This window comes from Mytilus edulis, chromosome 9, assembly GCF_963676685.1.
Source record: "Mytilus edulis chromosome 9, xbMytEdul2.2, whole genome shotgun sequence".
NCBI lineage: Eukaryota > Metazoa > Mollusca > Bivalvia > Mytilida > Mytilidae > Mytilus > Mytilus edulis.
In genome coordinates, this window is record NC_092352.1 from 73,013,290 (window position 1) to 73,039,435 (window position 26,146).

Here is a 26,146-nt window from a genome sequence, read left to right on the forward strand (position 1 = left end):
GACAGCATCTTATTTCTTCATTCATTTATAGACGAACACTGATAGTACAATGGTGGCAATTAAAGTTGGTATGAAAAAAAGACTGCTTTCAACTATATTACTGTTTTCTTTTGCTGAATTATTGGATGAAATGGTGCAACAATTATCAAAGAAGTTTTGTCAGGGATGCAAAGTGGAACATGGATCACAACATAGACACGAATGTTTGATGGATAGTGAACTAGATAAACTCGAAAAACATTTTGATCAGGCGTTCTGTGAGTTTAAATACAGTCACATACTAGGAAAATACAGAGAGAATGTGAGAACATTGACCTTGGAAAATAGTGTCGTTTTAAACTTTTTCATTCTTCATGTTTTGTTCATGGACACGCTTCGATCAGAAAAAATGAAAGTGAGTGTTTATAATTTAATGGAAAGGAAATTAAAACTTGAAGGACGTTTCACACAGTAATATTGTATTTTGTGTAAATATATGTATATTTCATTGAATAAATTTATATTTATGTGGAATTTTTCGTTGTGTATTTATTTTCTGGTAAAGATACAAAATGTTATATCATTTCATTAGTTTTCGTATTCATTCGTATATTTCCGTATGTATATATATTTCCGGTAGTATTCGGAAACATTCGTTTATTTCCGAATGTAAAGTAATTTCCCATCATTTCCGGAATCGTTCGTTGATATCTGCTTTTTCATTCCGGAATTATTGTGTTGATTCCGTATTTTACTTCATTGGTTGCATTTTATTGTGTACTTCATTTCTTTTTTCTGGTTATGTATTTTGTTTCTTGTTTCACTCTCTGGTGGTATATTTATTTGTCACATAAAATAAACCAAAATAATTAGAAACATCAGTGTATAAAACAAACACATATCTCGAAAAATAAACACAACGACATAAGACAATTAAGGTGTAGACAACAAACAAACAAACAAAAAAACAATGTGTGAAGACCAGGAGAAAGTGCTTTTACCATTTCAGTCACCGTGTTGTATACAAATAGTTGGACCTACTCAGTCAGGAAAAACCATGCTTACATATAAAATACTAGCTCAATCTGAATACCTATTTACAAAAACACCAAAGAAAACCATTTATTGCTACTCTGCATATCAGGATTTGTTTTCAGAGATGGAGAGGAAAATTGAAAACATAACTTTTCACGAAGGTTTACCAACTAGTGAGGAAATTGATAAATGGTCAGAAAATAAAGAACATATGATTCTTTGTCTTGATGATTTATTGTGTCAAGCTGCAAACTCTAGTGATGTTTTAAATCTTTTTACCGTTAAATCTCATCATTGTAACATATCAGTTTTGTTTTTGATGCAAAATCTTTTCCCTCCTGGAAAATGCATTCGTACTATTTCGTTAAATGCGACATACATAATCTGTCTTAAAAACCAACGTGACAAACACCAGTTATCAGTATTAGGAAGGCAGATTCTCCCAGGTCAATTAGACTATTTCATGTCAGCTTATGAAAAAGCAGTTTCTTTAATATATGGATATATTATTATTGATTTGTCAACACACACAGATAAAAAATATTTATTGAGAACAAAAATTTTCAAAGGAGAAGATCCAGTAATTTTCGTTCCGAAATGAGTAAACAAGTTTTAGCCCATGTACATTTTTTATCACTTTTAATTTCATGTGAGGAAGAACAGAAAATTGCATTGTTGAAGACCATGAACGATAAACAATTTCAACTTTTAGTTGAATGTTTTTTAAATGTGTTATGTGGGGTATTTCCGCTTAGTCAATCAGATAAAAAGAAACTCATGAGATATAAAAACATTATTCGGAAAATAACAGATAGAGAGACAACACGTATTCAAAGAAAAAAATTGTTACTTAAATATCGTAACATTATTTCTATCATTGTTAAACCAATACTTGATACAATTTCAAAATGACGAAAGAAATGATTCTTCTGCCAAAACATAGATATGAAAGTATAATACGAACAGAAAACACTGAAAGCGATAAACAAACTAGTGCTAAGGAAGAAATTTCACCCCAGGAGGATATTAAAACAGAAAAAGATAGTTCAGATGATTTGAACACTTTGATCGAGTTAACCATACCAGTGAAATACAGAGAAAAGGCAAAAACACTATTGCAATTTCTTCAGAGTCAGTCTACAATAAGTTGGAACAAACATGGAAAAGTTAAGATCAACAACGAAACTGTACCAAACTCTCATATTGTTGACTTATTGCGGGATGTTGTCATTCCTTATGGATGCAAACAACTACCAAGTGGAAATGAAATATTTTATGATTTTCTTAAAAATATTCACATACCTATGGGACTAATTTCAAATAGAATGAGAAAACAACTGGTTCAATCTGATATACAAACAACAGAGGAAAATGAACAATTAGCTGAAAGTGAACCAGAGAAAAATAAGAAGAGGAAGATTAATAAACTTTTTGTTAGGAGGGAACTCTCGAGACTGTTTGAAGAAAAACCTAAACTAAAATGGAAAAGATTCAAACTATAGCATCATTACTAATGAACAATTGATAAAATATGTTATTTTCTATGTCAAAATAAAGATGGATAAAAAAGTGTTTTTTGGTTTTTCTTTTAATTTTATTTCCATGTTACAATCTAAAAACTAACTTGAGTTGTTCCATATACTTTAATGTAAAAAATAAATCATTAAAAAAAACAGCAGAAAAAAACAATAAAAAAAAACAACAACAAAAATACTTTCAATGTACAAAAAAAAAACATAATATATATTTTTTTTTCATTTTCAGGTACAACCCCAATATTATACACTTTGATTTGATAAAAAAACAAACTATAAAAACTATTCTTATGATTACTTTTAATAAGACTCTTGTAGTTGTTAGAAGTAACATCTTATCAAAATAACCTGAGTATGAATGAGGAACTAGATTCTCTCCTGAGTAAATACTATTATGACGTTGGAGGACCAGCTTCATATGCTTCTGCCGAAAAACTATATCACATTGTAAATGCAGAGGGCAAAAAAGTTGGAAGATATAAAATAAGACGGTGGTTAAATTCACAAGATAATTACAGTTTACAAAAAACACCTCGTCGTTCTTTTAAAAGAATAAGAGTTTACACTACGGGGATGAATAATTTGTGGGATGCTGATTTAATGGACCTAAAACAATTTTCAAAAGAAAATGAAAATTTCAAATACGTATTAGTTGTTGTTGATTGTTTTTCACGCTATCTTTGGTTACAACCATTGAAAAATAAAACGGGAGAGGAAGTCACCTCTGCATTTAAAAAGATTTTCACTGAGGTAAAACCAGAAAAAATTCGAACAGATAAGGGACAAGAATTTCTAGCAAAAAAGACACAATCGTTATTTAAAAGTAACGGTGTCCGACATTTTTCGGCTCAAAATGAACTTCATGCAAATTATGCTGAAAGGGTCCTACAAACTATAAAGAATAAAATTTTTCGCTTTTTCACAAAGAATAGAACTCACAGATATATTAACAACTTGCAAAATTTTGCAAAAAGCTATAATGGTACTCCACATAGAAGTTTACAAAACATTGCACCTAAAGATGTTAATTCTGTCAACGAAAGTGATATCTGGGGGAAAATGTATTTAAGTAAAACAGAGAAGAAACCAAAAGAAATAAAAGTACAAACAAACAAAAAGAAACGGAGGAAAAAACAATTCAAATACAAAATCGGGTCTTTAGTTCGACTGTCAAATATTGCTCATATTTTTGATCGATCCTATAGCCAAAGATGGACGGAAGAGATATTCAAAGTGGTGCAAAGATTCAGACAACAAAATATTGATCTTTACAGGCTTTCAAATATAAAAGGAGATGAATTTATAAGGGGGACCTTTTATGATAGTGAGCTCCAAAGAGTAGAGAAACATGAAAATAGTCTTTGGATAATTGAAAAAATTATAAAGAAAAGAAAAAGACGAGGAAAAACTGAGTACTTGGTTCGTTTTCAAGGGTGGCCTCCTTCGTATGACGAATACATACCAGCAGAACAAATTCAATCTTTATCATAATGGAACATATAATTTTCATTCGAAGTGATCAATCAGATGCATATTACCCTAATAATTCACCGTTCAAGTTCAAAGTGTGTTTAAATGAAGTTTTACACTTACAAGGTGAATGGAAACTGGGAATATTAGATTTTTACATTGATCAAAAAGTTACAAAAAAGAACAATCATCAATTATACTTGTTTTGTGATGTATGCAGTGGAGTAAATGTTTTCCCTAATATACAATATTCACTTTTGAGAAGAATATTTCCCACGGATATGAGTACATGGAATTATATTTTTTCTTTTCCAATATATTTACCAGTAAAGAAAAACGAAATTCAAGTCTTAGAATTTCTTATAAAAGACGAACACGGAGAAAACGCTTCATTTTTGAAGAATAATTTGTCGTTTACACTACAATTTATACCAAGCTTATTTTAGCGCAGATATGACAAATACTGATAAAATGTACATTCCTAATGTTAATCAATGGACAAGATATTATCAGAATGTAGTTAGTGGTCAATCAAATGCTTACGTAAATCATATGAAATCTGGATATAACAAAGGATCGCAATCGGGATCATTTATGATACCAATTTCGAATAAATCTTATCCAATTCGTGCAGAAAAAGAAAACAATTTTGTTGTGCGTTTAGTGTCACCTAGTGAACAAATTGTAAATCAAGCAAAAGAAGAGATAAAAATTGACGATGAGAGTATAAATAAAACGGACAGAAAGAGAAAATATCATCATTCGCCACAAAGCAGAGGAGGTGAAAAGAAGCCGAAGAAATCGAAAAAAGATAAAACTGTTAAAAAACATAAAGGGGATATATTTTCAACATAATGTCCTTGTTAACAAAAGAGAATTTTATTGAAGCACAACCGTCAGAGTTACAGATTTTTGAGATACCCCCATACCAAGTAGGTGTTGAAAGTATAACATACGAGGAATGCAGACCTGTTAGTCAAATAACCGCTTACAATCCTATAGAATTCGATCTATGTGCAAACAATGGTATGGACTATATTGATCTTAAAAGATCAAAACTATACGTGAAATTAAAAGTGAAAAAAGCAAATGGTGAGGATTTACAAGATGGCGATACGGTAGGACCTGTGAACTTATTTTTACAGTCGCTTTGGTCGCAATTGGATGTTTATATACAGGGACAAATGGTAACGTCTAGTAATACGTATTACCCGTATAAATGTATGATGAAAACGTTACTGCAGTATGGCCAGGACGCAAAGAGTACACAATTATCTTCTAGTTTATACTTAAAAGATAGATATGGTCACATGGATGAAATATCGACAAACACTGGACTGTATGAACGCAGAAAATTTATTTCTAATTCAAAAACATTAGAAATGGAGGGACCAATTTTTTCCGATATCTTTGAGATGGATAGATACCTGTTAAATATGTTATCCCTTAAACTAAAACTATACCGCAACGATCCAAGTTTTTGTTTGATGTCTGGAGAAATTCACACCAACTACCATATTTCTTTGGAAGATGTCGTGATCAAGCTTTGCAAGATCAGACCTAACCCAGCTATAATTGTCGCTCATTCAGAAGCTTTAAAGACAACAAATGCTAAGTATCCTTTCACAAAAACTATGATGAAAAATTTTACAATCATGCAAGGAAGCACCTCGTTAATCGTAGAAAATGTTTTCCAAGATGTGAAACCGAAAAGTATTGTGCTCGGAATGGTTTCTTCAACTGCTATGTCTGGAGCATATACAAAAAACCCATTCAACTTTATGAATTATGATTTAAAACAGGTGACTTTGTTTTGTGACGGAATACCAGTTGATGGCATACCACTCAAACTTGATTTCAACGAGAATAGTGGTGCAACGAACGTTTCTCCTTATGTAAAAATGTTCGAAACACGAGGAAAGTGGATGTTGGATACGGGGAATGAAATAACACGGGCTGAATTCAACAATGGATATACACTTCTATGCTTCAACTTAGAACCATTCTTTTCGGATACCAAATATCTTTCACTACTGAAGCAGGGAAAAATACGATTGGAATGTCAGTTCGGTACTCCATTACCAGAAACAGCTGCCTTACTGATTTTAGCTGAAAACTATGGATATTTTGAAATAACTGAGAATCGACAAATAAAGATTGAACACTAACATTTCTATGTAAATTGAACTTATCATGACTATAACTGTTTGTTTTTATTGTGTACATCTATCTTTTTTGTAATGTGTGTTTTACTAATAAATATATTCAAATAAACGAAAACAAACAACTGCGTTCATTGATACATTATGTTTTATTTCAATCAGACAGGATGCAAAAAAAAAAAAAAAAAAAAAAAAACAGGAAGAAAGAAAATATATATGTAAAAATACAATACATGAAAAAAGTAACCCAATTACCCTCAAACATACTATTGAAAACTATATACACTAAGTTTTAATAAAAAATATGATGCATCTACAATCTCCCTCACTATATGTAAAAATCATATTTAAATCACCACAAATTTTGATATACAAAAAAAATCCCCCACTTCGTTCTCTTGTTATAAATACAAAAAGAAAAAACAAAACAAAACAAAACAAACAAAACCCCCCCCAAAAAAAAATTAATGAATATTTAAATTTATAATTAAATACATATAAACAATAACCCTCAAATGAACAAATAATAACATCCCTCAATATATGTTAAATTAGTATTTAAATCACCACAAATCTTGATTTAGAAAAAAAAAATTCAACCAAATAATATCACAAATACGAAATAGTTATAACAAATAGAAAATAACAAATAAGATTTGAAATGTCTTTAAACGTTTTACATGATGAATGTTTATATGTTATCTTTATGTCCAAAGGCTCTCGTTGTCACACCATCATTTAAAATCCATCTTTTATCATCAAAAGGAACTAATGATTTTTTATTAATAGATTTGGAATATAAAACATGGCTTTCGCTTCTTATAATATTCATTTCAGAACGTGTAACAGTTTTATCGAAAAGACAATTTTTATACATTTCATGTTTAAGTTTTCTGGATGCAGTTTTTGTTACTCCTTTTGCAGTATGCTTTTCTCCACCTTCAAAAGAAAATGAATACATCTTCGATCTCAGTCCAACAAATTCACTTATTGGGGTTCCACTTGTTTCATCCTTGAATTTACCTATTACTTTTTTATTTTCGATATCATGTAAAAAATGTTCTGGTGGATAATCACTCGTATCGTACATATCGTGATATTGATGCATATCTTCATACACATCTTCCGTTTCAACGTGATATAAAAAGCTATCAGTATCAGAAAAACACACACGAATTTTATCACCATACAGAGATTTCATATGGTTATAATGAAAATCGTACATCAAAAACTTGGATAAGTCTAAAATGCAAAAACCTACATATATTGGTTGTTTCATTAAAACATTCACACGTTTTTTCTCTACTGCCACCAAATTTTCGTTAAATATTTTGCAAGATGCGTAGGATGGTTTCGCTGTTTCTTTGTTAAGTTTCTTTTCCGTGTGACAAAGTTTTACATCTTTATGCTTGCGTGTATTGAGGAGAGTTCGACCAAAAATTGAATTATTCATCAGCTTATATAAACATTTTTCAAATTCATTCTTTGCATTTTTCCTTTTTTCTGTATTAAAGTCTATATACTTCTTCAACCAGGGACATTGTTTAAACTTGAGTACTCTGTGTATCTTTTTGATCTTCAATCCTAACTCTACGTATAGTTGTAAGTTTCTATAATGCACTATGTACTTTTCCTTGTCGTATAGGTTAGGAACGAGTTTTTCAATCTTTGTTAAACATTGTTTTCCAGTTAAATTTTGCAATAATTCCTTTGAATACGGAGATAAATGTTCTACTTGAATATGCTTTCTTTCTGGAGCTAAGGGAAAATCCGAATGAGAAGAATGAAGTGACGTAGGATATTCAAGGTCAACTTCGAAAATGTATCCGTCTGAACCGTCAGCTTTTAATTTTGTGATATCTAATTTTATTTTCTCCTCCTCGGTAAGCCAGTTGAAGTGACCATACGGGAGACATTGAGACATGCTCCAACCGTATAAATTGTTTGCGTCTAAATAAGATAAATAGGAAGTAGGTTCAGTTGGTTCATACGTATCGAATAAGTATGGATTGTTTGCTTTAGCATATCGATGAAAAATACTAGATACACCGCCTCGTATTCCCTTCTCTACAAACAACATCATATCTATATCAGTGATTAAATCGAGTACAATTCCAGTTTTCTTCAACATGGCACTCCAACTAAATCCGGGGGTGGTGAAATAATGACACGGATCCAAATCATAGTCGTGTAAAGAAATGTCTCTAAATTTTTCAAAAACATCTGCCAATAGAGCTACATCCATTTTAAGATACACATCGGAGTATTCCCCTAATGTTTTTACTTTCAGTTTGTCCCACACTGTTTGCGCAAATTGATAATCTTCATCAGATATGTGAGTGTCTCCTAATTTGTTAAAAAAATCTTCTTTGGATGGTAAACAAGGTTTTTCCAATTTCTGCTCGGTATCGACATAATCATAGGGGAATACTCCTTTTCGTAGCAATAGAGAAAAAACATCTGGATCCGGAAAAGTTTTAGATAAGTAATTGAAATGTTTTTGTCCTTCGTCAGCTAGATTTTTTGTTAAAGTTGCTAGTGAACTGTTTAAAAATTGCAAAGAATCGATAAAACGAAGATTTCCTATAGAAAATGACATAATATTTTTCTTTGTTGTGTGGAATAACAGTGATGTCTTGTTCCTTAAACTTCCCTATTTTACTCATGATGAGATTTGCATCAAATCCTTTCAAATTATGAATAACAACAGGTATAAATTTCGGTATTTTGATCTGTAAATTACAGTTATTACAAGAAATGCCCCGAATGGACCCAGTCACGTGATCGTGTTCTTTGACTTTGTAATTTTTGCTGCTGAAAGCTTTTTTACATACATAACATTTTTTGGCATATTTGTAGTCTAGTTTATCATACTCAGTTATTATCATTGGTTCGATGCGGTTAAGTATGTTTCTAATTTCTTTCTCCTCTTCAAGAAGATGACGTATAAAGTTCTCCACAACATCAGGTCCACGGTATATGACGGGTGGTTTGTCGTATCGCTTATCAATTGACACTCTTTGATATCCAAAACTGTACGGTTCCATTTGTTGGTATGTAGTTGTACTTGACATGTTTGGATTCGGATGACAAGTATCGACTTTCCTTGTTAAACACTCAAAATCAGCATAGATTACAAACGGAATTCGGGCGGTTTTCGCATATTCTTTGAATTCCAGAACTTCTCCCTCCTTGGGAAGTGTAATTTTCTGAAAATCAAATTTTCCACAGTCTGCTTTATGCCTCTCTAGTTTGCATTTATCAGTAAATCCTTGCAAACAAAGATAACAAAAAAAATGTTCTTCGCGATGTTTCTTTGTTCTCGATAAAAACCTGTTAAAGTTGTTTATCAGCATATAGTGACTTTTGTTGTTTTCTTTAAAATATAACATGTTTACATGATGACAAAAGGTTTTCTTTGTGATGTATAACGGGTAGATTTCTCCTTCTTCGTATCCAAAAATGTTAACTGAGATAGTGTTATTCTGTTTTTCGAATTGCGATATTTGAGATAACGGAGTTGGATACTCGATACCAGTCATGTTAACCGAGTTAACAAATGGAACATAATTCTCTACGTTTTCTGGATTTCGTTGAAAGTTATGCATACTGGAAAGAACAGTCCATAAAAAACATTTGTTGTCCAAGTTCTGAATGTTGAGTATACAGTTCGATCTTTTGAGTGATGTTGGTAGTTCCAAATAACTACCTCCTTTTAACGGTTTGTACTTTGTGACGCACAGATCGAGTTGTAAAACCTCTTCAAGTTGCCATCCACTCCCATTCTTGATGAATTCTTCGAAAGAAATGAATACTTTTTGAAATCCTTTATTCAACTCATGAGGTATTTCACTAACACCAGATTGTAAAATGGTACTCACTTTACTATTGAAATGCGGTTCAGCTTCGTCGTATTTTCCATCTGGTGAATATTTAATCATTCTTACATGTACACTTATATAAAACTTTATATTATTTCTAAGAAGCCTGTCCTCTAATATTTGCACAATATCCACTTGTTTTTCTTTGAAAAATAACATCAAGTCATATCTTTCTTCGTTGTTGCTGGGTTGTAATTGAATATTTTCCACACCATCGTTCAGAGCTGTTGTTGTTAACGATCTTTTCTCTCTTGCATTGCGTACTCGTTCCTCGGGAAGTTGGTCAACATCTTCTATCCTCTGGCGTTTACGTGGGGGTTGTACGTCATCTTCCTTCTGTACGTTTTTCTTTACATCATGTTTTCTCTTCATATGTTTAGTTAAAACATCTTTTCTTTTCGTGGTGAAACCACAATGTTCACATTCATAGTTTATATTCGAATGGTTCTGTTGATGTCGAATTAAATTATCTTTTCTTGCATACTTCATACCGCATGTTCGGCACTGAAAATTTGATACATTATCTTCATCTCTTACATTGTCATCTTTTCCCGTAGGAGTTTGATCAAGTTGTTTTTCAGTTGGATTTTGCTGTTTAACTGATTGTAGAACTGCATTAAAGTCCTGCGCTGACAGCTGTTGTAACTTCTGTAACACATCATGTGGAATAACTTTTACCAGTTGGTCAATCATATGTTGGTTAAAATTTTCCATCTTGAATGAATGATTGAAACTAGTTCACATTGCATTATATACTAAGGGATGTAAACTTGGATAGGTCAACGTGTATGCCACGTTTACAAGATAATACGTAGGAGGGTAGGGGGGATTAAAAAACATGTCCGTTAATTTTTTTCCCCACCGGATTTTAACCAGGATGTTAAGTACAAGTTAAGAAGATTAAGAGATTAATCCACTTCAGTTAAGAGGATTATAACCAGGATGTTAAGAAGCAGTTAAGAGGATTAGGAGATTAATCCACTTCAGTTAAGAGGATTATAACCCGGATGTTAAGTAGCAGTTAAGAGGATTAAGAGATTAATCTACTTCAGTTAAGAGGATTATAACCAGGATGTTAAGTACCAGTTAAGAGGATTAAGAGATTATAGACCGGATTTAACGTCATAGTTAAGAGGATTAGCTGTGACGTGACTTCCGGTGGCGGGTTGGTGGCGGACTGACCCCATTTCATACTACTCTAATGTGTGCTAAAAGTCTGCTTCCAATTACGGCAGCCATTAATTCTAATCTGGGTATTGTCAGTTGTTTCAGAGGTGCTACTCTGTTCTTTGCCATTATTAAAGAACTTTTTCCGTTTGCGACAATGTACGCGCATGCTCCGTAGGCTTTCATACAGTTAGAGTCCGTGAATACATGTATAACGTTGTCGTTGTTTGTGCCTGAACTTTCATCATCAAAATAATGTCGGGGTACAACTGTCTTTGTGGCTTCCTGTATATCCTTTCTGATATTCACCCATTCTGTGATCGTTGAGTCAGGTAGTAATTCGTCCCAGTTGAAGTTTGTCTCCCATATGTTTTGCATTAACATTTTACTGCGGACGGTTATAGGGCTTAATATTCCTAGCGGGTCATAAATCCTTGATGATTGTCTTAGTACTTCGCGTTTTGTTATTAGTTCTGATGTATCCAGATTAGGCGTAACGAATCCTAATGTGTCACTGGTTGTATCCCATCGTAATCCTAAGATTTTAATTAGTTGATCTTTGTCCATAACGTTTTCGGTTCTTGCTAATACTTGTAATAGTTGACCGTTCGAGGCCCATGAGCGCAAATTAAATCCTCCATCTGCAAATAAACTACGAACGAGTTTAAAGTATTTCAACAGTTCTTCTGATTCAAAGCTTGATACAATGTTATCTACATATAAATCTTTGGTAAGTTTTTCCGTGAAATCAAATGGATGGTTATTCAAGTGCTTTGATAATACGGCGTTCAATATAAATGGCGAACATGTAGCACCAAATAGTACGGACTTGAATCTGTATGTTGTTAAATCGCTGTTTGGGTCTGTTGGTTTGCTCAACCAGAAAAAACCTAGTTACGTCCCGGTCCTCAATGTCCAGTCCAACATTTAGAAACGCCTTTTCGGTGTGTGTAGATACTACATACCTATTCAAGCGGAATCTGAGTAATATGGCGGTGACTTCATTTAATTTAGGCGGTACATTCAGTAAGCAGTCATTCAAGCTAGCACTATCTGGTGTCTGTTTGCAACTACAATCATATACGATCCTGATTGGCGTCGTGACTGAATCCTTCTTTACTGGGTGATGTGGTATATAATGCAGCTTGATATTTGGTTTGATTTCTTCGTTATCAACTCTCTCAATGAGCCCTCGCTTTTCCTGCTCACCAATTATTTCTCCGTATTTTAAAAGTAATTTTGGTTCCTTCTGTAAACGTTTAATTACACTCTCAGTCCTTCTGAAAGCAACAGCTTGGTTTGTTGGTAGCGGTGGATGTTCTGCTTTCCACGGAAGTTTGGCTGTATACCTGTTGTTATTGTAAGATATTCCTGTTTCTTCGTACTTTTTCTGAAATTCGTCGTTTTCAGTATTTGCGGTCTTATCTTCAACTCCAAGCGATTCAATCTCCCAGAATTTCTCTAGGTTTAATTCCTCCGTCTTGTGTGATACGATAACATTAAGAATAGAGCTCCTACTTGTGGTACATGTACTTGTCATTGTGGGTCCTGATAGGAGGTATCCAAGCCTGGATTCAACGGTGGTTGGTCCTTCACCTCTGATAATGTCATCTCCAACTATACTCCAATAATAATCTGCTCCGATTAGTATTTCAATTTCGAACATGTCATCGTCCGATACAGGATGTGCTAATTTTAGTCCTCGTAAGTGTCTCATGTTAGTAACTGATTTCACGTGAATTTGTAGTGGCATTGCAATTTCAGGAATAATTAGCACGTTTAGTGGTATATTTTTGCCTTCATCTGTTTGAATATAAACTGCTGCCGATTTCATGTGTCTTACTTGTCTATTTTGTTCTCCGAAACCGGAAAGGTGCACTACTTCGTTTCCGCTTGAAACTTAATCCAACTTCTCTGCAAGTGTCTCTGTTATGAAGGACCTCTGCGCACCTTCATCTAACAAAATATAGGCTTTTGTACTTTGATTTCTCGAACTAACAGTAGCGACGGCTGTCTTTAACAGTATATTTGTAGTTCTTTGTGTTAGGGACGAATGTAATACCGTATGTTCGGTTTCATTGGCTGGCGGTTTGCTCGATTCCTCAGATTTCTCATCTTTACTACATATTCTAGTGTGATGACGTTTGTTACAATTTCGGCAGTTACTTTTGATTTACAATCAGCTAGTTTGTGGTGACATAGGCAGTTGAAACACAGTCGTTCGCTCTTGACTATATTCATCCGCGCGTTAGCGGTTGTGACTTTAGTGCAGTTGACGGGTGTGTGTCCGATTGCGTGACAAAATGCGCATTGCTTTGTATTTATCTTTTTATCCGAATACGACCTTTCGTTCTTGTTGAATGATGATTTTGTACGTGATTTTGCGTTGGTCAAGAATGTAGCGGTAGCGAGTGGGCTTTCTACTTTTTCCGGTAATCAGTTGCCGGCTTCCATAATATTAAGTTCTTCGAGAAGCGCTTTGCGTAAATCGTGAAGTGTCCAGTTTGTGGATCTGTGTTCTCGTGCTAAATGTTGACGTATTTCTGCGGGTGATTTATTTAGAATTACAGGGACTAGTAGTGATCCATACGTATCGTCTGTCTGTCCGAATGACTCGAGACCTCTTACATACGTTTCTGTCTTATCATAGTAGTTACGGAGACTAGTAATTGTATTAATTGGAGCCTGTAAATCAAGTAAGGCCTGCTTGTATGTTTGGACGGTTTTATGAGTTTGCCCGTATCTTTACTGGAGTAATGAAATTGCTTTGTCGTAATTTGTGTTCGTCATGGAAAAACCTGCTATAGTTTGTAACGCTTCGCTTTGTAGAAGGGACTTTAGGTAGTTGAATTTGTGTGCATCACTCAGTGTAGGATTAGTGTGGATCGCGGTTTCATAGGAGTCCCAAAACGATTGCCAGTCTAGTATATCTCCGGTAAATATAGGTAAGTTTAACTTTGGTAGCTTGTGATACTCGCTGTTTGCGCTAGACGATGAGCGTGAATTTGAGCTATGCGAATATTGTTGGTTTGCTGATGTTGAAGGTTGACTAATAAATGTAGATAGAACTGATTGTATAAAACTATCGGTATGAGGGTTCAAATTCAATGAAATTGGTTCATTTGCGGTTAAACTCTGATTTTGAACTGACTTTGACAATTTTGTAATTTGCCGTAATTTATATTCTAAATTGAACATGTACTCATCTGATTCCTGTATTTCCACTGCTACATCTTCATCCGAAGTTTGCTCCAAGATCTTCTAATTGATGTTCTCTAAAGTTCTTTTCTTCTGAGTGACTACTTCTAATAATGTTGAAATTTCCTCATAATCCGCTTCGGAACTTTGTTGAATTTCTTCAAATTTCTTCAGGAGTTTCGTTACTGCACCTTTGTGTCCCGCTCGGACGGCTTTCATCTTCGTATCTATTTTCCATTTTGGTTACGGCACCATAATATCATAAAGTGGATGGTAGAAATAAAATACGTCTTGACTATTTGATAGATGTATTAGAAAAGCCTAGTAACACGTCAAGGTGACTTTACGTTACATAAAGCGCGTTACATAGTAAACGTCAAGTGTGCGGTATTTACGATAATTGGCGTATGAGATTTCAACATCAGTAAATACTGTAGCGTTAGTTTATGGTAATGGAAGATCTACCATAAAGGACGAGAATAAGTTTGAACAAAAACGATGCATGGTAGAACACCAAACCTGATGACCACTTAAGAAAAACCAAACTTTCAAACAGTACATTTTAAAAAGGCAAGGTAAAAATATGCTCGCAACTACAGAAAGCTATCTATCAGATACAATGTACCTATTTCTGCAGAATGGTAAAATATAATGCTGTCATTTTCATCTACCGTAAAAGAACAATATTCTAACAATACAAGTACTGTAAATTCAGAAATTATTGCGATGTTTTTATCATTGCAAAAAAATGAATTTTTTATATGAATTAAACGTCAAGTTTTAATTGCAAAAATTCAAATTGCATTTTAGTCATGCGCACAATAATATCTGAATTTACAGTAATATTATTACATGAACAAATGTGTGACTTCATATTAAAAGTTATCAAAGGTACCAGGATTATAATTTAGTACGCCAGACGCGTGTTTCGTCTACACAAGACTCATCAGTGACGCTCATATTAAAATATTTATAAAGCCAAACAAGTTCAAAGTTGAAGAGCATTGAGGATCCCAAATTCCAAAAAGTTGTGCCAAATACGACTAAGGTAATCTTATCTATGCGTGAGATAAGAAAATCCTTAGTTTTTCAAAAAAATCAAAGTTTTGTTAACAGGAAATTTATAAAAATGACCACCTTTCATGAATATGACCTACCGAATTAGACTATTTACCGGATTTGTAATCACTTAAGCAACACGACGGGTGCCACATGTGGAGCAGGATCTGCTTACCCTTCCGGAGCACCTGAGATCACCCCTAGTTTTTGGTGGGGTTCGTGTTGTTTATTCTTTAGTTTTCTATGCTGTGTCGTGTGTACTATTGTTTTTCTGTTTGTCTTTTTTATTTTTAGCCATGGCGTTGTCAGTTTGTTTTAGATTTATGAGTTTGACTGTCCCTTTGGTATCTTTCGTCCCTCTTTTTTTGTTCATATTCATGTCAACACCGGAGTGTTGATTACTGGGCTGGTGGGTTTAGTCACGTTTCTCCAACATTTGATAATTTGACTGAAACAACATAAGGGATTAGGGGGTCCTCAAAAGGACTGGCATCGTGATAATTGCTTGTAATTCACCTATATCAGTGTCTTAACTCAAATATTGTAAAAAGGGGGATATTGATAAAAAATATTTATATCAAAACATTAACAAACCATATATTTTTGGTCGAGTACAACCAGAAACGGTTACGTAATTATTTTCATCCGCCGTATTTGATTTACAAAATTAAAAAGGTTATTCAACAAAAAAATCCTTAAATAAACAAGGGAAATTCTAATCAAACTGAAAATTTCATAAAAAATTATGAAGAAATAATCTCGAAATTATATTTTTTAAAAGATTTTTTTTTATATTGAAAGTAACATGTTCACTGACTGTACCTCATTTTAGTAATTTATTCCATTACTTGATATATTTTTGTACTTCTGTTACATGTAGATGTTAAAATCTAAACCGATGCAAAACAGCCAAGTTTTATTTATGTAAAAGTCACCAAAAGCGATTGTCTTCTAGTGCGAAGAACCATATATCTACCTAGTCGTTCTGTCTGTATATCACTAGAGCCGAAGCCAGTTTTCGTGGTATGCTGTCTTGGCAGATGAAATAGTCAGTCGTATATCTGATAACTTTTTCCTCGAAAACGGAGCTGATCAAATTGGGTACATCACGTCGCGTCATGATCTATATAGTGCTTGAACTGTGGGAACTGGCTTGGTGAATATTGTGCACTACCAGTATTTTCGATTTGTTACTTAAGCTTTGGACAATTAATGCAAGTTGACTAAGAATTTTGAATAAACTGTATTGGTGATAATAAGCTGCGTTTTGTACTTTTATATAAGATTAATGACTCAAGATATATAAATTCTTAATAGCTCTCAAAATATAAAATGTTAATTTTTATTCAAGATCGCAACATTGTAATCTATAATACATTATTATGAAAAATAGAGAACAAAATTATGAAAAAAAGCAAAAAATTGCTTCCGGCCGTACGGTAACGGATACTGGATATGTAGGGATTGATAATTTAGTCTTAGATTATTTGTTGCTTGTTTATGTATGTTTTTGTACAGTTCTTTTATTGTTCTGTTGCACCAATGTCTCAAGATAAGGGGGAGTGTTGGAGCCTGTAATTCGGTGGTTGTCGTTGCTGTGTAATATATTCGTTTTTCGTTCATTATATTGTACATAAAATATGCCGTTATATTTCTCGTTTGAATTGTTAAACATTTGTTTTCTCGGGTCCTTTTAAAGCTGACTATGCGGTATGACTTTGCTCATTGTATAAGGCCGTACGGTGATCTATATTTGTTAATTTCTGTGTCATTTGGTCTCTTGTGAATAGTTGTCTCATTGGCAATCAGACCACATCTTCTTTTTTATGTATAATTGTTAACTTCTGTTTCATTTGGTCTCTTGTAGAGAGTTGTCTCATTGTCTATCATACCATGCACATATAAAATAAAAAAAAATTACATCACTGTGTTAGACTATGTGGACTTTTACAATTTTGGGAGACTATTAAAAAATATATATTTCTTTAAAAAATATATACCTTTTTAACAATATTTTGGTCAAGAACAGGTTAATTACAGATAGATGTCAAGATCCAGTCCTTAAGAGGACCCCATAATCCCTAGTGTTGTTTTAGTCTAATTACCAAATGTTGGAGAAACGTGACCACACCGGCTGGTGATACCCTCGGGGACAAAGTCATTTTTCTTCTAATTGGCGCAATCGCATGTTTTATTTTTGGCGCAAATGATACCATGTAATTTTAGAACAGGTGGCGCAAAAGGACGCATTTTTGGCGCAAACGGATCTCGTCCACCAGCAGTGGCATCGACCCAGTGGTGTATTAAAACACTTTCATATCATGCACCTCTATTACAAAAGAGAGGCAAAGGGGAAAATAAACCAACCAATGTCATTGATAAAACAAAAAGTAAAAACAAACAACAGGGCACATAACACAACATAGAAAACCAGACGAAGCAGCACACTAAAATCAGGGGTGATCTTAGGTAATCTGGAAGGTGAAAGACCACACATGCTGAAATGGTTCAAATGCTTTACAGATCATGATTGATTTGATGTTGAAAGAATGTCAGGTATTTTTTTACTGCAAGTATCACATTAACTTAACCTTATTAATGATATATAACAATAGAGTCTATGTAATATGAACACTGCCAAACAGATCTATCAACAAACACTCAAAATTGACCAATGAACCATGAAAATGAGATCAAATATAGAACATTGCGGAAGTTCTCATGACAAAGTCCCATACACAAAATATAGTTGACCTATTGCTTATTGTAACAGAGAGACTATGAAAACTAAAGATTGACATATAAATAACCAAAAATATGTCAGGTCAGATGATACCTGTCAGACAACCATGTACACATTTAAATCATTTCATACACCAAACAGACTTTTGCTGATAGTATTTGAGAAACATTTTTAAAGTTGATCAACAGTTCATCAAATGACGTCTTGGGCAGTTGAACTCTGGTCTGACAGACATGACGAGCTTGCAAGGATGCAATATACCAAATGTTGTTTTCCTATTACTCATTATAAGTGAAGAATTTGAAAATATGACAAAATTACAGTTTTTTATCAGTTGCTGAAACATAAAAGGCACCTATATACAAGTTAGGAAGCATTTAGGTCTTCTACCTTACCAAAGTGAAAATAAACTGACCAATGCCATGTCTTAAATAAAATTGTCAATATAATGGAATTAGATGTGACTGTAATACAAGTGTGAGATTTAGCTAGCTATAAAACCAGGTTTAATCCACCATTTTCTACATAAGGAAATGCCTGTGCCAAGTAAGAAATATGACAGTTGTTATCCATTCGTTTGATGTGTTTGAGCTTTTGGTTTTGCCATTTGATTAGGGAGTTTCCGTTTTGAATTTCCCTTGGAGTTCAGTATTTTTGTTATTTAACTTTTAGAAATATAAAGCTGTACACAAATAGTTTACTTTACCCTTACCAGATTAGCAACCCTGTGTCTTGTTATTCTGCAACTTTCTATGCAGGTGAGTAAACAAAATCCAAGTTTATAATAAGGTGTTAAATGTTTTATTTAATGTATTCATTAGCAAGTCTATACATAGTGAAATGATATTCTAACCAGAAAAAGCTAAAATCAATGCCAAATATAGAATGCATACTATGGGTATTTCAAATACAAAATCTGTAATGCTTTCATTTGTCAAGGCACATATTTCTAAAAAAAAAAAAAAATGAATATTAACTTTAAATCATCTGAAGCTCTGTAAAGCAAAATAAAAATATTTTAATGCTGACCAAAAGACTTTTTTGAAACCTGGTAAATGAGAAATATTTCTCTTCATAGACTTACATAAAAAGTGATATATTAAAAAATTTAATAATCTTTAAAAAATACACATGATGCTATGATTTTTTTTAATGTAATGGTAAATTGGACGGATGCAGAATAAATACACATGTATAAAAAATATACAACAAATACAGAGAAAATCACAACCATTTTGTTTTAAAAACACTTATACAAAAGGAATGATAAAATATGATATGTCAGTTTTTACAATGTGAATATATTCTATTTACAGAATTAATTTATAGTAATTTTAGTACTTCCTTTAACTTCTTTATGAAAATATATGTACATATTTATTTATTAAGGTAGATATTTAAACAATTTTTTTAGGTTTTGAATTTTATACCTAACGTTGACATTTATTTTGCTATTAAAAAAAGCACTGAAACATGAAAGCACTATGTATAAACTACTATTTAACTTTTATCATTTTAACACATGCATTTGACTTTATGTAGGTATTAGCTTTTTTTGTTCAAAATATCTTATATGCTAATTAATTAACTTTCATACCACTTAATCTAAATTAAATTAATTGAGGTAGATCAAATAAATTGAAGATTTTAGTAAAAAACACAATATTAATATTTGTTTTAATGTTTTGAATCTTTGATGTCATAATCTTGATTTCCATATGAAAGTACCTTATTCACACCAAAAGAAGTTATACTTCATAACTTCTCCATGTGCAAATGTACTAATATTATGCTCTGATTCATATGGAAGATAGTGCACCTTACCCTAGACACACTATTCTGACAGCTTGTGAAGAAATTTAAATAGAACCAAGAAAAATAATATAAACACATTACTGGTTTCTGGTGTAAAAGTGTAAATGAAGATGCAGAGAAAAAATTCAACAATTATGCCATTTTACATTTCTAATTCTATATAAAAAAAATAGTTGACCAAAGATTACAGTGGACAAAATGGAATGTAGAATAACTTAATATTTGGAATGGAATTAAAATAAAATTTAGGAAAAATGACAATGCAAAGAAAAATCGTTACACAACACATTTAAATCTAAATTGGGTTCAGGGAGTAAATATATAAAGAGAACTAATAATTTCATTAATATGGCACCTGTATTGATATAGACAAATATCTCGTTTAATAAGCAGTAAAGTCTTTGGTACTTTTAAAAAGATACACCTAAAAAAATATTTATTCTATGATATGTATAAAAGAAACTCCACACAATAATATAATGATTGTTTCACATCTTTTAAGCAGTTCAATAAATTTCAGACACTAAAATATAACTAAGAATTAAAACTGACAGTGTTAACTCATATTAAATATGATTAGCTAGCAGTTGTCTCTTAATTTCTATATGTTGTTCAAGTTCAAAACACTGTCTGGCTCTTGCAAAAAAATTATACTTACATACTGAGCTTTGAAATGAATCTTAACAAACTGTTAAAAAATAAGATAGATTTTAAATTGACACAGTTTGACTTAGAGTTACTTCCCATTTGTCACTATCGGACTTCTTGGGATCAGAAAAAGTTAGTTTCTGATTAATTAAATTTATTTAAGCTTCTTATTTCATCACTTCAATCAAGGAAGGATCTCTTATCCATTTTTTCAATTGGGTTAGTAAATTAAAAAATACAAAAATTTTATAAATTTCCAAAATAACTGCTAAGGGAGATAACTCAAAATCAAATTGTGTCATATCCAAACTTTATTTATACAGTATTACAATACTGAACTTTTATATATATATAACATGAAAAAATAAATTTTATGAGCATAGCATATCACAGACACTAGAGAATGGACGGAATTTACCAATGAGCATGAACAGAGTTTTAAAGCTGTTTTTCCATACATCTAACATCAATAGACAAGTACAGTTAAAAAATCCTTCTGTGCTTGAGATTGTAAATTTTTTAAAACCAACATGGAGATCTTAAGTCAATTTACTTTAAGACAGATGATTTTTTGTAGTCCTCCACAATTTCTTGCTAAAAACACGTAGAAATAGGCTATGGACGACTAATCTTGATGAAACCAAGTAAAGCTGAGCAGTAACATACACCATTAACAAATATACAGCTTGGCGCCAAGCACTATTGACAACCCTGTCAAAGGTGAGTGAAGCTGAGCACAAAAAACACACATTTGTGTCTTATTCTCTAAATAGATATGGCCAGGCCTCGATGATCACAATGCACCATCTTCATGTTAAAATGTCACTTCTAAGTTAAAAAAATGTGATAAATATCCTAGTTATTATTGATTCTAACACAATCGACCGAGCACTAAATTGTCTTCCTTTCCACCAACGGCAAATAATCTTCCTCCCATTGTAGTATCTAAAGCATGAACAGCACTCTTCATCTGAACTTCACCAATTTTCTGTAAAATTACAAATTTCCAAACCATTATGAAATTAATGGCTATATTAGAAATTTATATACTAGATAATGTAAGATATATTCATAATATAACAAGTTACATGTATATATTAATGTAGAAACATAAATTTAAAGTTGGTTTAATATTTTGTATGGTTTTCTTTCTAAAATTTAATTTCTTGGTCAATAGTGTGCAGGGTTTCCAGTTTTTAGGAACTCATGTTCTTATTAGGATAATGTTTCTTTTGAAATTTTCATTTTATCGATAATCTATCCGTCAAGAAAAAATTCTAGTCTTTAAATTTATTTGAAATATACTACATTTTGTGTCATTTGGTCTCTTGTGGAGACATTGGCAATCATACCTCATCTTCTTTTTTATATATAAATTTATTCTATTTCAAATTTTTCTTAAACTTTCAACTGAGGTCATTTCATTTTGCACAGACTAGTTAGAAAAATAAGTTTGCAATGGTCATGGTTAAAAAAATCATGTTTACATTGTTTGTCTTGTAGAATCCTTTCAAATATTGTGTACAAAGTCAAAGTTTTACAATGCTAGTGAATTTATCTATTCTTACTGATAACAAGGATGAATGTTATTTTTTACACATCCATTGGAAAAATATATGTGCAAATTCAGGACAAGAACATGTATATGTGATGTGAACCCTGCTTGGTATTAGACTGACATGCAAGTCTGACTTCTAAAATGCTAGCTCACAAAGTTACAGTCTGCAGGAAGACATGACAACTTATTCTGACTCTGAGCTGGCTAGTCTTTGCTCATACTTCTTAATGCCATATACTCAGCAGAGAAGCAAGTCTTTACTTTGACTTTTTATTATTACTGAAAATTCATATGAGACCTTATGATTCATATAATGTAACATCCATATTTTTATTAATTGCTTATTACTAATTGAAAAAACTGTCTGATATCTATAACTATTTACTCGGAGAATATAAATATTCCTGCCCACAAATCTTACCTCGCCTGTGGCTTTGTTTATTGCCTGAACACTGTTAGTACCACTGCCTCCTGCCATCACAACATCATTGTCACAATACTGAGCACAATATAAGTAAGCACCATTGTGACCTTTGAAATCAAATGGTATATCTTTAGACTTTCCTGAAGTCCAGTCCCATTCTTGTAGGGCACTCTGTCCAACCCAGGAACCAGTCAAAACAGACCATTCCTGTATAAAACATTAGAATAAATAAATTGTGTATAAAGCATAGTAAAAGTGAGTTACTGCATGATAATTTGTCATGTTGACCTTTTTGAAGATCTTATTTTGCATACCTCTTTTTTGAATCTACTGTTTATCTTTGTCTACTTTTATATCTGTGGAAACAAGAATGTGTCCATTGTACAGAGATGCCCCATCCGCACTATCATTTTCTATGTTCAGTGGACCGTAAAAATGGGGTGAAATATCTAATTTGGCATTAAAATTAGAAAGATCATATCATAAGGAACATGTGCACTCAGTTTCAAGTTGATTGGACTTCAACTTCATCAAAACCTACATAGACCAAAAACTTTAACCTGAAGCGGGACGGACAGATGGACGAACGAACACCATGCAAACAAACGAACAGATGGACGAATGGACGCACAGACCAGAAAACATAATGCACATAAATGAGGCATAAAAACAGTAATAATTGCCATACAAGGGCAATAACTTGTAACCTGAGATGACTACTTACTTCAGCCATAATGAATTATGTGTGTTCATCATGTGTTAATAATTATTTTTTCTAGTAACAAACCTTTAGATCTATACTATCACCACATATATGTGGACCATGCATCGTTCTTTGTACACCATTATTTGTAGTGTGATCCCAGATCTGAAAATAAATTCACATATAGTTACTACATACACTACTTAATCAGTTAACAAAAACTTATGTTCAAAGTGACTGTGGATTCATTATCATCCATGGGGTTCTATTATCACTGATTTAATGCATGGTGAACCCCAATTTTACATTTTTAGAAAGGTTTTACTGCTATAAATTCAATTTAGGTGTAATACCACCAAATCATGGTACGTCACATCCGATTGCATACGAAAGTAGGCCTAAAAAAATATTTCCTTGAATTTGACAGTTGTAGAAAATTAACCCTGCATTTCAATGCACTTAAATTTTTCTGAGTCGTAAATATGTATGTTGGGTGTCTGAAAGCATCATTCTTTTTTTATTTGATGGTCTTATAAAATATTTTGGAACGTTAAAGTTACATAGTTACCAAAGCAGGTAACCAGTAAATAACAGTGTAAAAATTGGGTTGTCTACCCTCGGCGGTGGTTACTTTCTTATATGCAATGAAATGTAGTGTGAAATTTTCACTGTATCACTGGAAAGGATTGAACTTTACACATGCAAAGTATTTCTTTGGTTGAAATAAAGGTAAATACTGAACGATTTTTTTAAAAGTGCCAATTTAACAAAGACTAATAGGGAAAAATCAATGGTGGTGTTACACCTTTACCAAAAGTTAAATAGCAGTACTAGATATGTACTGAGTTAAACTGTGTGTTTTTTTTTTCTACATTGGCTAGAGGTATAGCGGGAGGGTTGATATCACAAAAGAACATGTTTAACCCCACCATGGTTTGCACCTGTCCTAAATCAGAAGTCTCTGGCCTTTGTTAGTCTTGTATGATTTTTAATCTTAGTTTATTAATATATTTCCAGAGTTTAGTATGATGTCCATTATCACTGAACTAGTACGCATTTTTGTTTAGGAACCAGCTGAAGCACACCTCTGGGTGCAGGAATTTCTCTCTGTATTGAAGACTCATTGGTTGCCTTCACTTTTTTTTTGCTCTTTGATTGGTTGTTGTCTCTATGATACATTCCCCATTTCTGTTCCCAATTTTATGGATTTTTATGAAAGTAATCAAATCAGACTCAACTTAAAATTTAACACATTTATCTCTTTCTTACCTTATGCAAACAAACAAATATTTCCATTAAGAAATCATTTATCCGACCAAAATTTCATCAATCAAAAATTCTTTTATATAACTCATGGGGTTTGGAATTATATTGAACAAATATGTTGCTTTTTTTATTTAATTGAATTGGGCATAAAACAGCAAAATTCATATTTGTTCTAGATCTTTACACTCTATTTTATAAATCCATAATATTCCAATATGGAATGATTATGTAGATATTTTACCTTTAAGTGGTTTTCCCATCCACCAGTAACAAATATATTAGGTTTATCTGGGTGATATTTCAGGCTGAAAACTCTCATGGCACAAGAAGCTATCTCTGTTGGGTTCTGTGTACTGTCATAACCACCATATGTTTTGTCTAACTATAAATAAATCAAATCTACCTTTTAAATTTAAAGTTTTAAATCTAAAAATCAACACTTGAGGAAAAAAATTATTACTGAAAATAATAATGCATCTTATTAAAAATATATTTGTAAATAAATGAAATGTTTTGTATATATGTGAGTAAGACAGCAACATATATAACCACACAAAAAAATAAAATATGCCTGTCGAGTATTTGAAGAACAAAGTTCAATAACTTCTCAATGTCAAATCAGAAATTCATGAAAATTAAAAGGGAGCTTACATCAAAAGATATAAACTATTCACCAAAGTTTCATGAGAACTGCTAAAAGAATTTTTGAGTTATTGTACAAAAACTGGAAAATACCCCCTTTTTAATGAATAAAACCCAAGAACTCAAAAACGTAAAATCTAAAATTAAAAAAACCTGAAAGGCAGCTCATGTCAATAGATATAAATAATCCAACAAAGTTTGAGGCAAATTGATTGAAGCATTTTTGAGTTAATGTCCGACATGTTGACGAAGGATGGACGGACAGAAGGACAACAGTATACCATAATATGTCCCGTAAATAGGTGTATAAAAAATAAAGAAATAAAGCAAACAACCAAAAGTCCCTAAAATAGTATAAACAAATTATCAACAAAAAGCTCAAATGCATTGATAATTTATTTTTAGTGTTTATTTTAAATGTTTTGTATTACTGATCTTAACTTTTAGTCTAACAGCCTATTGGATGAGAAATTCATATTTATATAATATCCTGTGTTTTATACAAATAAAGTAACTAGGCACTCAAGGTGGACCAAGACACGTTAAAAATGCAAACTTTGTTTACACGCATGTGATATTTTGAGAGATTGTTTACAGTTTATACATGTAACTGCTACTGACATGCCTTTTAAAGGCAGGTTAGATTGTGTTATAACAGTCTAAGAACTTTAACTAAATCAGATAAACATTTAAATCTATTTCAATACATGTCATTTATATTGGTATTTGGTTAATCATCAAGATCATATCTTTATTATACTAAATATAGCATGAATATCTAAATAAGTCAACAACTAATTAGTATAAATGTACTTTGACGAGAAGGGAGTTATATGTCTAAAAAATAAAAATTATAATAGT

At 32.3% G+C, this 26,146-nt stretch overlaps 5 protein-coding genes across 6 annotated transcripts in view; 2 read left to right on the forward strand and 3 right to left on the reverse strand.

Moving 5' to 3' along the window:
• The first annotated feature begins 2,903 nt into the window (after positions 1-2,903).
• LOC139490165 (uncharacterized) lies at positions 2,904-4,040 on the forward strand. The gene has a single exon (XM_071277015.1). The coding sequence runs from the start codon at positions 2,904-2,906 to the stop codon at positions 4,038-4,040; it is 1,137 nt and encodes a 378-aa protein (XP_071133116.1).
• Positions 4,041-4,873: 833 nt separating this feature from the next.
• On the forward strand, positions 4,874-6,187 carry LOC139490166 (uncharacterized protein F54H12.2-like). Its single transcript, XM_071277016.1, has one exon. It carries the CDS (start codon positions 4,874-4,876, stop codon positions 6,185-6,187), a length of 1,314 nt encoding a protein of 437 aa, XP_071133117.1.
• Positions 6,188-6,872: 685 nt separating this feature from the next.
• LOC139490167 (uncharacterized) lies at positions 6,873-8,426 on the reverse strand. The gene has a single exon (XM_071277017.1). The coding sequence runs from the start codon at positions 8,424-8,426 to the stop codon at positions 6,873-6,875; it is 1,554 nt and encodes a 517-aa protein (XP_071133118.1).
• A 2,824-nt stretch (positions 8,427-11,250) lies between these two features.
• LOC139490168 (uncharacterized) lies at positions 11,251-12,946 on the reverse strand. Its single transcript, XM_071277018.1, has 2 exons — positions 12,195-12,946; positions 11,251-11,881 (listed from the first exon to the last, which is right to left on the reverse strand). The coding sequence occupies exons 1-2, from the start codon at positions 12,944-12,946 to the stop codon at positions 11,251-11,253; spliced, it is 1,383 nt and encodes a 460-aa protein (XP_071133119.1).
• Positions 12,947-19,014: 6,068 nt separating this feature from the next.
• LOC139488984 (uncharacterized) overlaps positions 19,015-26,146 on the reverse strand; it is a 30,659-nt gene continuing 23,527 nt past the window's right edge. For both annotated transcript variants that reach the window (XM_071274982.1, XM_071274983.1), the window contains exons 6-9: positions 24,885-25,025; positions 23,462-23,542; positions 22,672-22,881; positions 19,015-21,680 (exon numbers count right to left, since the gene is read on the reverse strand). In XM_071274982.1, coding sequence (XP_071131083.1) covers positions 21,564-21,680; positions 22,672-22,881; positions 23,462-23,542; positions 24,885-25,025 — 549 coding nt within the window. In that variant the 3' untranslated portion in view covers positions 19,015-21,563. The remainder of the gene's footprint in view (positions 21,681-22,671; positions 22,882-23,461; positions 23,543-24,884; positions 25,026-26,146) is intronic.

Excerpts from the sequence above, each read along its gene's own strand:
- LOC139490165 (XM_071277015.1), top strand. The coding sequence starts at position 2,904 with ATGAATGAGGAACTAGATTCTCTCCTGAGTAAATACTATTATGACGTT.
- LOC139490166 (XM_071277016.1), top strand. The coding sequence starts at position 4,874 with ATGTCCTTGTTAACAAAAGAGAATTTTATTGAAGCACAACCGTCAGAG.
- LOC139490167 (XM_071277017.1), bottom strand. The coding sequence starts at position 8,426 with ATGGATGTAGCTCTATTGGCAGATGTTTTTGAAAAATTTAGAGACATT.
- LOC139490168 (XM_071277018.1), bottom strand. The coding sequence starts at position 12,946 with ATGAGACACTTACGAGGACTAAAATTAGCACATCCTGTATCGGACGAT. Across the intron at positions 11,882-12,194 it reads CTCAGATTCCGCTTGAATAG|TTTATTTGCAGATGGAGGAT; the intron begins GTATGTAGTATC and ends ACTCGTTCGTAG.